We start from the raw sequence: 13,697 nt of genomic DNA on the forward strand, positions 1-13,697 counted from the left end.
CTTACATTGCTAAGTCTTGCTTGCTTTCAGCTTTACTTTTCAATCATGTATGACAAAAAATATAGACATGATGCTGAAAAGTCATACTGTGGACAGACTTAAATTTGATCCTTCACCGACGTACCTCTGACGTGTTCAGTGTGGACTGCAACACCTTTAAAAATAGAACTGAATGAAATCTTAACTTGATGTCACGCAATGCATGACACTTCACGTGACACATCCAACATGACTTATTCTTTAGATCATAAGTTAACATCATATACAGTAGAACAATTTGGAATTAGCAAATTAGCACTTTATTACCATGTAATTAACACACTTGTAGATAAATTTAATTTTCTCTTCAACAGTTCAACTGATTCATATGATGCAACTTTAGCTTTATACAGTAAATTGGACCTAGTCATTATTTCAATTACCATATTTTCTCATATGATATATCCCTCATAAAATCATTTTATTAATATTAACATTTCTATAGAATAATATTTGTAAAATGCAGTTAAATGTCAGTGTGGCCTCCTCTGAGACCTTTAGAGTTCAAGTTTTAAACACATGCAAATAAATTGGCCTTTTTGCAGAAATAAGGCATCGTATGAAAGAGAAATTATAATTTTACAGCCAACCTTTTATCAGTCAGTGACCTAGAGGGCAGGGCAGACATGTACACTGCTCTTCCTACTGTGAAGCTACTTTGTGTGTCTGTTTGGGTGAGATTAGTATCCGCTGACCCCTTCTGCACTCATTCCTGTGATCTGCATTTATAAGTAGTCTGGCCAGTTTAAAAGCTACAGTATGAAACCACCAGAGTTTGTTTGGGATTTAATCCATTCTGTTTTCTAGGCTTACTCGTTATCTCACTGGGTAAACTGCAGAGTTGGGAGTAAGACACACGTGCAAGTCACAAGTAAGTCTCAAGTTATGAATGTCAAGTCAAAGTCAAGTCGAGTCTTTTTTTAATATTTGTCAAGCAAGTCTCAAGTCTCAAATTTGTGACTTAAGTCTGACTCGAGTCAAGTCAAATGACTCGAGTCCCCCATCTCTGGTAAACTGGTCACTTATCAGAATGTAATCAGCAACCTTTTGGTTTTAATGCAAAGTTTGATGTTCATGCTGACAGTCAAGTCTGTTTAGATGTACAAGCTCAATTTGTACATCCAACTTGCATCTATTGTTTATGTTCACTGGATTGTTCTCTGTTATACATATGCTAAACTTAACAACCAACTTAAGAACGTACAGTATATGGTTTCTTCTTGATACTGATCTTTTTTTTTTACATTGACTTTGTATCCAAATAAATCCTAACATGGAATAATTTTCTGTGTTAAACAATGAAAAAATATACCATAGGTTACGGTTGGGTCATTTCGATCCAAGAATGAAGCAGATTACACAAAATGTTGCTTGTTATTAAAAATAAAGAAATAAAAATGTCAAATTTGGTGAACTGTATTTTGAACTACTCCCACGCTCATACTTGATCACTGACACATGCTGGCAAGAGCATTCCCAGGCATGAGCAGAGGTTTTGTATGTCTTTACTGTTTTATAATAAATAGATCCATTCATGGTTGACCGTTACAAATATTATTTGCTCTCTCAGCCACCCAAAGGCAATATGACCCATGAGGAGTACATACACTGCTAAGTAGCAAACAGAACACAAGGGATAATCTAAACAACAAAATGAACACTGATCTTCAGAGAAGTGTTGTACTCTGTTGCAAGGTTGCATGTAGGCGTTAGATAACCATCAGATATAGATACGCAGCATGAACCTCGAGCAGCACCTAGTGTGTATACTGGAACATTGCAGCAAGCTTTTACCCGGTGAAAAGCTGTGTCTTTGTACTGAACTCCTCCCTTCAGAATTATGCACGCCTGAAGCATTTTGTCTCAACTATATCAGTTTTTCAGCTATATGTTTCTGTTTTAAATTTTTGAGCTAGGTCAGTATCAACTAAGACATTTCGGATATCGATAAAATAATGATGTTCCATTTCTCCCAACAAAGCATGGCTATGGATTAGGGCCACTGAGCATCATCAAAGTTTAGGTTTGCTGTTCTATTTTAATATTTGCAGTCAATTCAGATGTCATAGACTGTGTTTCTTTTAAGTTCAGTCAAACATACCAATCTAATCTAATCAATCAATCAGTCATGGAAGTTTTTTAGAGTAGGCTCATATGTGATGTCACATAAGCAGCGGTTGTATTGACAGTGAAATGGTAGAGTTACCCATGCACCTGATGCTCCTGGTGTCCTTATTACTGTTGTTTACACTGTGTAAATGTTGTATTAATCTCTGACCATTGGTCTTACACTATACTAAAAAGAGCAGCTTCTACAAGCTACATTACTTTAAACTGTATTAGAATCGAAATTGTATGTCGTGCCACTGAACTAAATATTTTTAGCACAGAAGTGTCCAGCAGGAGTCGGAGCAGGGCATGGGCAGGGATTGTCAGAATAGTGGTCCACTTAAGGGCACAAGCAAACGAAACAATCAGAATGCGCACATCCTGAGGAAGCAGTGCTCATTTCCTGATTAAGGCAAAAACAATGAAAGGTTACAGAGCAGCTCCAGCTCCATAAAAGCCTCCTTCTTACATTCTCTTGTACGTCTACAGAGTCACACAACACACCTGAGATCATGGACCGCTGGCCATTCTGGCCCATTCTGGTCCTCATCTGCTTTGTAAATCCGCGTAAGTGTTTTAAATTTACCAAATTCCAATTTTCCAAATTCCAAATTTCAACTCATCTCTGCACTCTATTGCTTTTTTCAGCTGGAATATGTGATGGCGGGACACAAACATGTAAGTTTACTAAGTACTTTCCCAGTGTCTGCTTAGAAAATCGTAGCAATGTTTCTTGCATTCAGACAGTTTTAATGCATTTGTTTATATTTGTGTGAGATTAATTCAATGTGTTTTTTAAGCAGTTCAGATTTCTGGCTGCTGCGATTTGGTCTTTAGTACATTTACCCAAACTATGCTTGTCCCATCTCAGACTCTGATATTGTGAAGTGAAGTCTAAATTTTATCAAACGACAAAACAAAACAGAAACCAAAACATTTTATGGTTGAGTTTTGGGATGTAGTTCCTCTAAACTTGTCCAGTTTAAAGTGACTGTAGTATAAGAAAAGCACAAGGCTTGGAGATCCCTGTGATTTGGGATGTGACATCCTGCTGCTTTAGCATAAAATTAACATTCTGCATTTGATATCTTTTGTATTACTGAAGTCCTGAGTTTCCATTAGCTAAGTTGCCTGCTTTCGTCAGTCCTATTCTCTCTGTTTAAAACTCATAACTCCTTCAGTCTTGGAGTGGCCTTCCTGTGGACTCCCTACATTGTCATTGTTATTGTAGTGAGAGGGAAAAAAAGAGAGACTTCTGATCAATTTTTTTGAGTGAAATAGGAATTCGAATTATATTTTGTCTGTTATAAATAAATAAAAATAAACAAATAAAACTTCATTCTCCAAACACTAAAATGTACTAAATTTAAATGTACTTTTTTCCAAACATTGAAAATACAGGTATAATATATAGTACAGTATGTAGTATTGACTGCTTCACAATAAGATAAGGTTATATATACACGCATAAACCTATTGGAAGACAAACATTTTCCCCATACAGTATGTTTGATAATAGGCTTTCCTAATTTTTACTCAATCTCTATGTTCAGCATTCACCATTGACTGGGTAAAGCTGACCCTCCTTCCTGGAGGCACAGTGGCGAGTGGCAGCAACCTGACGCTCCGCTGTGAAGTCAAGATCAGCTACAGTTCCTCACAACTCATTCACACTCTGAAGTTCCTGTTGGATGGGACAGTGATCTACTCCAAAAACACCAGTGAAACTTTGGTAGAGTACAGACTTAGCCCAGCGAGGGCTTCTCACTCAGGAATATACAAATGCAAAGTCCAAATTTTGTCAAAGGAGAAGAGCAGCGAGTCTCAGACACTCGCTGTAACAGGTAACGTATGTGGAGTAAATAACACCTGGAACAGATGGAAATGCTGAAACGATGATGTAACAAGATCTTTCCAGTCATTCTGGACATATTTCTAGTAGAATGAAATTGTTTTCTCCAAAGCCTTGAAGAAAAGTGACAACATGTTAAGGGATGATGTGAACAGTTGTAGAGTTTCTGTACATGTAGAATTTTATCACAAAATAGCATTCTCCAAATTAAATAGTCCCTGTGTGTTATGAGTAACGTGTCTATTGTATTGTTCCTGTATAGCAGATAATATTGTTCTAAGTGCAAACGTAAAGTGGTAATATCAGGAATGATTCAATATAATGAACTGGTTAAAAAAACAGTCTAACATTCATTTCTAGTTGAGACAATTATGAACTTGAGGAAGACAGAACTGTAAGAGTCAGAGACCACAAACAGTTAAAACATTTCTACCTTTAGGTTTTTCCACTGTTTTACACAAAACACCCTACGGGTTAGTCACCCGTTCATTGGGAAAATGGTGCCAAGTAAAATAAAGCATCATGTTGGAAACTTGACGTTAGCTTTGAAAAATTTGTTTCAAACAGTACATAAGTATTAAAGGTTTGTCTCACAAATTCTGTACCCATGCAGGCTTGCAGACTCCACTGCTTAAAGTACAGCCTACTACTCTGAATGAAGGTGATGGAGTTACAGCTACATGCAGTGCTCCAGAGGAGACTGGTGGTCTTTTCGCCATCTTCTACAAAAACAATGATATTTTCTATCAAACCCGTAGCAATACCAATTCAGCAACTATTTCTGAAAAGATTCAGGAACCAGGAAACTTCTCCCTTCACTGTAACTACAGGCTATTGCTGTATCCCTCTGTAAACCTTTCCAACAACAGCAACAATGTGAGCATCTATGTGCAAGGTAAAGACTCACAAACAAGTTATTTCAGCTATTTGGATTTGCTGTAAGACTGTATCTTCTCATGTTGGTCATTCCTGAAAAATAGATAAGTTTGAAACAATAGTTATATGCAATATTCAAATGCAGTTGTTGTTGATATTATATTTTACTGTGTTCTTCCATTTTTTGCTTATTTTCTTAACAGAGATTGAGATAACACCTTCGATAAGAATTTCCCCTAAATCTGTTGTCGTGGAGGGGGACCGGGTACAAATTGACTGCAAAGTTTCATATAACTCCCAAAGTGACATTGAAGTCTTCCTGACCAAAGACAGTATGTTACATAAAGACAGAAGGTCATTCAGTCACAGCTTTGTGGTAACAGCAAATGACTCTGGAACATATATATGTAAATCTGAAAAAGGCAACGTTCAGAAGAGCGCTCAGGCCCAGCTGAAGGTAGAAGGTAATTATCCATAAATATATGATATACCATATATCCTGTTTACCAGATATCACAAAGATTAGATGAACATTTAGTTGGAAACATCTTAAACTACAAGCACAACTTGTGTCAGTTTAAGGATGGCACTTACAGTGCTAATTACACTTTCTTCTTTACTACTTAGAGTTGTTTTCATGTCCCAATCTAAGCGTGACTCCAGAGCATGTGTTCGAAGGACAACACTTCAATCTGAGCTGTAGCTCTCAAGCACAAATTGATACCATAGATATGAAGTACAGGCTGTACAAAGACAAGAAGCATCTAAGAGATGGACAAGTCTTCGGCACTTTAGCAAGCAAAGCCAGCAGTGGAAGCTACTACTGTGAGGCCAAAGCTAAGGGCATCACAAAAACAAGCATGCCTTTGGTTATTAATGTTAAAGGTAAGCAAACGATTTATGTCAGAAAAAATGGGGTGTCTTTACAGATAAAAAAAACAGACCCAAACACAGGGATAGCTAAAAGACATGATTTATTAACATAACATAACATAACACAAAACAGAAAACACTGGGGAAGGAACTTGGGGAAGGAAAATAAAGCGAAACTTAAAAACAACAAAACGGAGATACACAACTACAAGGATACAAAGATAAATAGGGAAAACAATTAGACAAATAAGTAACTGGTGTGCAGATGCGGGATGGAATTAAGGTTAGGGCGTGGCAGAGACACGTGAACACAAAATGTAAACAAAACCACATGGCACAAGACACACTGCCGGAACGCCCCCAAATGTTCCAGCAGAAAATTGTTGCCTCTGACAATTTAGCTTTTCAGCATATATCAATATTGAGTATAGGCTCAATTAATGATTGGTTTCACCCTGCCATCAAAAAAAAAGAGAATATTTTGCATTATTGAACTACTGTCTATGTCAGTCTAGGTTTATTTTAACACACTACAGGTACTATACATACACTGGAAATAGAAAGCACCCCTCTTCATTTTTGTGTTTTTATTTATCAGAGCATAAATTACAATTGTGTGATTTTCCCCAACTTCTATCAAGCTGTAATTCAGTAGATTGTATAATTATCTTTAGCAATTCTAGGAGTTTTTTGGTCTCTCTACAGTCTCTCTAAAGTTTTCTTTACAACATTGCTTCAGTTCATTGATGTTTGATGGCATTCATGAGGTTGCATTCATGTGCAGCTCATTTACAATTCAACCACATCCTCTCAATGGGGTTGAGGACTGAACATTGTCAATTTGTTAATGTGCTTGGGAACATTGTCTTGTTGCATGACCAAATGCAGCCCAGTTTAAGTTGCTGGACTGATGGCCTCATATTTGTCATCAAGTATTTTTAATACAAAGTGGAGTTCATCCTTGTCAAATGAATGCAAGTGACCCAGGACATCACCTCTTCATCACCATGCTTGAGAGTTGGTAGGAGGTGGTTGTGGTCTTGAGGTCCTTGTGGTGAATAATGACATCATCAATCATTTTGGCCTCAGGATGAATAAAAGGATATTCTACCAGATTCTGTCAGCTACAATTTTGCAAACCTAGGTCATGCTGCCATGTTATTTTGAAGAGAAGGAACTTTTTACAGATTCTGAGCATTATCAGTCTGACCTAGTACTGTATTTGTTTGGACACCCACTTCTGGGAAGACTGGCCAAAAAAGATTTGAAGAAAGGCTCTCTATTTTTAAACAATCCTTCTCACTGTAGAATGGTGAATTTCAAATTGTTTGGTAGCCTTATAACCTTTGTCAGAAGGATAAACAGCAACAGTTGCTTCTCTGAGGTCATGATCTCAGTTGCTTCAGTTGGATGATGTAGAAACAAACCTGAATGCTCCAGAACACCAACTTGCGAAAAGTTCTGTGTTTTTTAATAACACTGCGACTATTAATTATTTTCTCAACAATAGTGGAGGTCAGAAATGTGTACTTATTTTTTTTTCACTACTGAGAAATATAAGAGAAATATATGACTATATGATGTTTATTTCTTTGTTTATAAAAGCTGGTGATGACCACCCAGTTTTTATTTATGAGCTGAAACGAAATATTTTTTTCATGACTTCTTGTCTTCTCTCTCAGAGCTTGTTTCAACCCCAATCATTCGCACAGTTGGAAAGATGATCGTAGGGCAGCCATTTCAGCTCCTGTGTGAGAGTGAACGGGGAACACTCCCTATTACCTACACCTTACTTAAGTTTCAGGAGCAAGTGTCACAAGTGATAATGACTGGTCCTCAGCGTAGTGCTTTATTCAACATCTCCTCCATCAGTCACAGAAATGAAAGCAACAGCTTCGTCTGCCTGGCCGAGAACCAGGGGTCACGCTACAGCAAATATAGTTTATCTCTCAACACACCAGTCATAGGTAAGAGATTCGATGCTGATTCCACAACAACAAAAATAGGTGCACAAGGTTTTTAACTTTCATGCAGACGTGAGTCTAAACAAAGAAATACAACACTCATTAAAGACTATTTTACTAAACAGTCTTTATTCATCTTTAGTGACTGTGTTGTCATGGCCATTGGGGTTAAAATTAAGAAAATTCATGTGAGATTATGATTATTTCTATCTCAGAGATTTTTCCAGTGTTTTTCAGTATTTCAAGGGACTTAGTTGTAGGCTTTGTTTTTCATTAAAAGCTTTCAGAACTAAGCCACACCCTCTTCAGGTATAAATCCAAATACAGCTATAAACATAGATTTTGCAGAACTAAACAGATACAGAGACAGAACCATTATTGTGTTACTCTATTAAAATGCATGCTCAATTTTATTTTTAAAAAAAATACCATGAAAAGCAGAGAGGTTATAATTAAAAAAAAAAAAAAACGGGTTAGGTTTAACTACCAAAACACACTTTGCTGCTTCTCTCCTCTACATCACTTTTCTGCCTGACCCCAGTTTAATTTGGGATGTGTAAAAACCCAACAATATTTAATCAAATGAATAAAAAAGAAAAAGAGCCTATTAATAAGAATAATTTGGTTTGTTTTTGCATTATTTGTTCATCTCTTCATTAAACCCCTCTCTCTTTTTTCTATACTCACTAGAAATGGTCTCCACACCAGATTTGACTCTTAACACTAAGAGTAACGTGGTTACCGAAGGTGTAAATCTCAGTCTCTACTGTAGTGTGCAGCAAGGAACATTCCCAATCACCTTTACCTGGTACCGCACTGGAGTTGTGAAGCCCTTGAACATCATACGAATAAGCAAAAAACAAGGAATTTACACCATCAAATCTATAACGCGTGATGACGAAGGACTATACTACTGCCGGGCCTCCAACGATGCTAATGAGACAAGGAGTAGTGATAATGTCAAAATCAAAGGTCATAAATCACCTTCTTTGTGTTGCACTATTAATGTGTTCTTAGGTTATAAAATATCACAGGACAGGTTGGGGTAATGCAGGCCCACAGGAAGTGGAAAGCTGTAACCACCCAGAGGTTAATTATTTTCCAAAAACCGCACATCCCATTGATTCACTCAGTTGTTTTATGAGAACCAGGATTGTATAACGAATCTGTACATTATCGATCTTCATGAATATAATATAATCAAGTGTTCTTATGTGGAAATATCAATTCAAATCAAAAATCAGATCATGAACACCATAACTATACACACATTTATTTATTCATTCATTCATTCATTCACCTTCAGTAACTGTTGTGTCCTGGGTCACCGAGGATTCGGATTCTACTTCAGGAACACGGGCATGAGCCAGAATATATATGATAAAATATACAATAAGCAACTTTCATTGACTACTGTTGGTACATTATTATGATAATAACTTTGTTCTGAGTGCTTGTTTCATATTTTCTTTACAGTGAGCTTAGCAGGATGGAAGAAGGCTCTCATTGGAGTGTCTTTTATCTTAATTTTGGTGCTCATTGTCATCATTCTTGTCCTTTTCTTCAAGAAAGCACATACTCCACAGAAAACTAAAAGAGCAGTCGAGTTGCCTGTGTAGGTGTTACCTGCTTGTCGGTTGTTATTTTTCTGCTTATTTTCCCATCAGTGAATATAAAATGACTGAATTAATGAATTCTCACACACGCTTTACTTTTTCAGAAAGTCTGTACATGCTAAATCTGGTGATCCCATGAGGGTGAGTCTGACGCTCGACTTTGAGGACAATACTGCAGGCAATGGTAACTTTTTCATGTTATATCAATACATAGAGTATCGTCTAGACTTTGCTTTACTTTTATTGGCCTCATTCATCATTGTTTGAGTTACAAGTTGAAGCCAAACTGCACCAAAATTTGCACCAAATTTTTTATTATACATGCGCCTCTTGATAAACACTATTCACCCATACAGTACCACACAAAACTCCATAAAAAGCAGAGTTTATTTGTTTTGCTAAGCTGAAATTAAAATTGTGACTAAAAGACAACAGAGTACAGTGTACTAAATATGTACTAATTTTTCAGCAGTACAATGACTCTTCCTCCTGCTATTGGGAACCATTTCTTTCATTCCAGTTAAACAGCTAATCTTAAGTCTTGTAAACGATATATTATTTTTGAGTTGATTGGATTAATAATACTTGTCTAAACTTGCTATGTGTTAAACTGGATAACTTAAACCATATATAAAACACCATACTGTATTGTATGTGAGCCTTCCTCAAACGGTTACCAAGAAATGGAATTGTATAGAAAGTCTTTGTTTTCTTTAGCATTATATGTTACCCTGACTAAAAATGAGACACCCAAACCTGCTCCATATTAATAATGACCCTGTGACAAAACAAGCTCCATATAGGTAATGCTTGAGTGGAAAAATTCAACGGTTCTGCATAGAGCCTTAACCTCAACCCCAATGACCTCAACACCTTTGGGATGACCTGGAACACTGACTACGATGCATTTACAGTATCTGGCAAACACCCTTATCCAGAGTAGCTAAGGGGCCTTGCTCAAGGTTAAGGGCCTTGCTCAAGTATAAATACCACACATACTTACCAATTGAGCACCACTGGAGTTCTGGACTACAGGCCAATCCCCCTCACCCAATAATGTCTGATCTCAGTAATGCGCTTGCAAATGAGTGGACATAAATCTCCATAGCCATGTTTAATTAAGTAGGAAGCCTTCCTATAGTACTTTATAATTTATGTCAAATAACTGTTTTAACATCATTTTAATACATAGTTTAGTTTAGTTTAGTTTAGTTTAGTTTAGTTTAGTTTAGTTTAGTTTAGTTTAGTTTAGTTTAGTTTAGTTTAGTAAAGTAGTGATATGATGAAATGAATCACAGGACTTTTTGATTCACAGCAACTCCTGGAATCATGGGCCGGAATGTGTGGAGTGATCATGTATCATGCTCAGGTACAATTTTAGTATAAATTATGATCTAGCTATACAGTAAAAGTGTACATACCATTCATTACTTGTAGACATGGACAAACAAGAGTAATAACAGTGAACTTTCCACAATTGCTGTTGCAAAAAAAGGTAAATATCAAGAACCTGAAGAGGTTTACAAGTTTTGCTCTATTTCCCAGCATTATGTATTATATGAGCAGTGTGGTGAATTCTTTCAAGGCTACACTTTCAGTCCTTGCCATAATGTTGGTGGCATTCTGTCTATGAGCAGTGTGTTCATGTAATGATGAAATATCTGTATGTCATAGAATCTGATGAAGAGAGTGAGAATGAAAAGTCTAAGATGTCTCAACACCCCGACGAGCCGCCCATAACGAATGTGGGCTCTGGAGAAGGTGAGCTTTACTGGTGAGCTTTACTGGGATATAAATATATAGCTGTAAATATATGGTCGCTGATACTGTATGAGTCCGGTGTCTGCATGTGTATGTAAAGGTGCTGTACACCCCATTATGACACTTGTATCTGTGTTTCATTAGAGCTTGTCATGCACAATACAGACACAGTGAATGGAGATTACCAGAACATCAAACAAGGTGAGTTCATATGTCAAATTTACACACATTTATAAATCTGTTAAACTGAGACTGCATTGCAGATGGTTTCAGCATCTTAACAGCAACTTAAATATATTTTTAAGCATGCTGGAGGCACCAGGTGTCACTTCCTATCCTGTTAGTAGGACTACTTCCTGTTTTCACAATTGGCCATTGAGCCTCTTGTCTTTTTAAGGCACTTTGCCATTGTTTCCCTTGCAAAAATAAATTCTCAAGAGGTGTTTTTTTTTCCTTTAGTGATTAATAGGCTGTGTACTCCCTAATTCTTTAGGAATGTGCTTCAAACACAACAATGTTAGCACAATAATGGCTTAGGGAACAGTGATTTATTATCCAGCAATGGCTGCATCTGAAAAGAAAAATATTAGGTACACACACTCATTAGTGTGAAACTAATGCAAAACAAAGCCGAAGCAAATGCCCCACACCCATTTCCCTGGGTGTTGATTGAAAACAGCAAGGTGGGTGGGGTTGTACTATTAATCATTCATTATTGGTGTTCACCCTTATTTTTTTTCTAACGCTCTGGCTTTTTTTTTTTATAGATGAAACAGAGCAAGTGGATGTAAGTAAAGCACTACACATAAGCCGACAAAGACTCATAAGCCAACCACCGTACACCGACATACAGAATGTGTATGCCGTTGTGTACTGTGTTTGTTATTAGCCATCGCACTTAGAAACAATTAATGTGCATATGTGTTACATAAACTAGCTAAACATGTTTAATGATTTCTTTACTCCTTGACTACATTGTTTACTCAGCAATAAGCCAGTATATATCTATACCTTGCTACTGTAGTTAACATTCTATCAGCTCATCTGACTTAGTTGGTTTATTTAACTTCGTGGTAAAAGTAGCAAATACAGATAAATCAAATAACTAATTTTTCAAGGATGAATGATTCAAATAGTCCAGTATAGGGATCATCAACTCCTGGGCATCAAGTCCGAGTGCAAAAACAACAGGTTTGTCAGCAGATTGACAGTGTAGTCCTGAGTGTCTAAAAAAATCCAATGCCAAATATGGCAAAAGTTCCATGACTCTAGCATCTTAATGACTAGCATAGTAAGTAAAACTCTAGCATATAAGTAATATTCTTGTACTCTGCTCATCCGTCGAAAATGTTCATAGAATTAACACGAGACAGAGTGATTCCTGCCCCAATGAGACTCTATAAGATGAGATGAACACTAGGCACAATGATAGCTCAGTGGAGCTAAATGTGGAAGTAAAAGTGCTGCCCGATGATTTTACAACAACTAAAAGAGTTTCGAATAAACAAAACGTCTGCTTATATCTGTGTCACATTCGAGGAAGGAAGGAGACACACCCGTATGCAGGATAGCTTCAAATGAAAAGGGTTTAATAAATGATGAAGACAAAGACAGAAAAAGACGATAACTAAACAATACAAATGATGACACTTAACAGTGACTAGGGTAACTGAGGGTAAACGTAACTAATGATTCCACTCTGCCATCGGCAACTCGGCTCACTTAAATATAAAAGACAATGACCGTTTAGCTAGATAATAATAATAATTTATACTAAAATTGTACCTGAGCTTGATACATGATCACTCCACACATTCCGAGCCATGATTCCAGGAGTCGCTGTGAATGTTTTTATATGCTTTTTATACATTTCTATAATAAACATACTGTATATAAATATATGCTTTATATAACTTTACGTTTAATACATGTTAAATGGCTGATACTTGATTTTTATTTATCACGGAGATAGGAATGGTGGTGGGGGGAGGGGGTGTGTGTGTTTGTTTACAGACGTATCATCCAGTTGTTATTTAGCCCCTGATTAATAAAACCATAGAAGGACGTGTATGTTCATTCTGAACGTGACTTTTTATATTGACGTTCTGGTCCAAGTGCCTTTATCCTAAGACAAGCTTTGTAAGAACAATTAAAATTGTTGACCAGCGCACCTTTAGGATATCAAAGCTTAGTAACAAACATGAAAATAATTATTTACGTATTCATTGATATAGTGAGCTTATATCATATAACTACATGCCTCTGAGCATAAAGCAGTAGTCGACGCCACATTAATAACGCCTATAATATGGCCGTTTCTCTGTTTCTTCTGCAGACGGATCTGGAGTACGTTCAGCTTAAAAACTGTGAGCCTGAGTAGTCTCTTGACTCTCTTCACTCGACACACCACGTATCATTCACGCGTAATTTATTCCACTTCCACTTCAGCTCCACCTGCCTGCCAGTTAGGAGATCCTGCATCTGTGTATTGTACACATTCTGTGCCATTTCTTCAGGCAGGGTTATTTTTGTATATGATGTTGCACAAATCATTGTGTTGTGATGTGGCACAGTTGTGTAGATGAGAATAAAGAGTCAAAGCTGCAA

At 36.9% G+C, this 13,697-nt stretch overlaps 1 protein-coding gene across 5 annotated transcripts; it reads left to right on the top strand.

Annotated features, from left to right (window-relative positions):
* Positions 1-757: 757 nt before the first annotated feature.
* On the top strand, positions 758-13,697 carry pecam1a (platelet and endothelial cell adhesion molecule 1a). 5 transcript variants are annotated; one of them, XR_007137958.1, is made up of 16 exons: positions 759-910; positions 2,638-2,715; positions 2,797-2,826; positions 3,702-3,992; positions 4,614-4,895; positions 5,080-5,340; positions 5,504-5,761; positions 7,432-7,716; positions 8,404-8,685; positions 9,190-9,328; positions 9,434-9,513; positions 10,645-10,698; positions 11,004-11,103; positions 11,235-11,291; positions 11,858-11,877; positions 13,426-13,697. XR_007137958.1 is itself a non-coding variant. In XM_047801059.1 (16 exons), exons 2-16 carry the CDS (start codon positions 2,661-2,663, stop codon positions 13,468-13,470), a joined length of 2,226 nt encoding a protein of 741 aa, XP_047657015.1. In that variant the 5' UTR covers positions 759-910; positions 2,638-2,660; the 3' UTR covers positions 13,471-13,697. The 5 variants fall into 5 exon arrangements, 3 of the variants coding, with proteins under 3 accessions (XP_047657017.1, XP_047657015.1, XP_047657016.1); XM_047801059.1 differs by having other exon boundaries at positions 11,004-11,090; XR_007137959.1 differs by lacking the exon at positions 10,645-10,698 and having other exon boundaries at positions 758-910.

Source organism: Tachysurus fulvidraco, chromosome 15 (assembly GCF_022655615.1).
Source record: "Tachysurus fulvidraco isolate hzauxx_2018 chromosome 15, HZAU_PFXX_2.0, whole genome shotgun sequence".
Classification (NCBI taxonomy): Eukaryota; Metazoa; Chordata; class Actinopteri; order Siluriformes; family Bagridae; genus Tachysurus; species Tachysurus fulvidraco.

Coding starts and splice junctions, on each gene's coding strand:
- pecam1a (XM_047801059.1), top strand. CDS start 2,661: ATGGACCGCTGGCCATTCTGGCCCATTCTGGTCCTCATCTGCTTTGTA. Junction 2,716..2,796: donor CATCTGCTTTGTAAATCCGC/GTAAGTGTTTTA, acceptor TGCTTTTTTCAG/CTGGAATATGTGATGGCGGG. Junction 3,993..4,613: donor TCAGACACTCGCTGTAACAG/GTAACGTATGTG, acceptor GTACCCATGCAG/GCTTGCAGACTCCACTGCTT.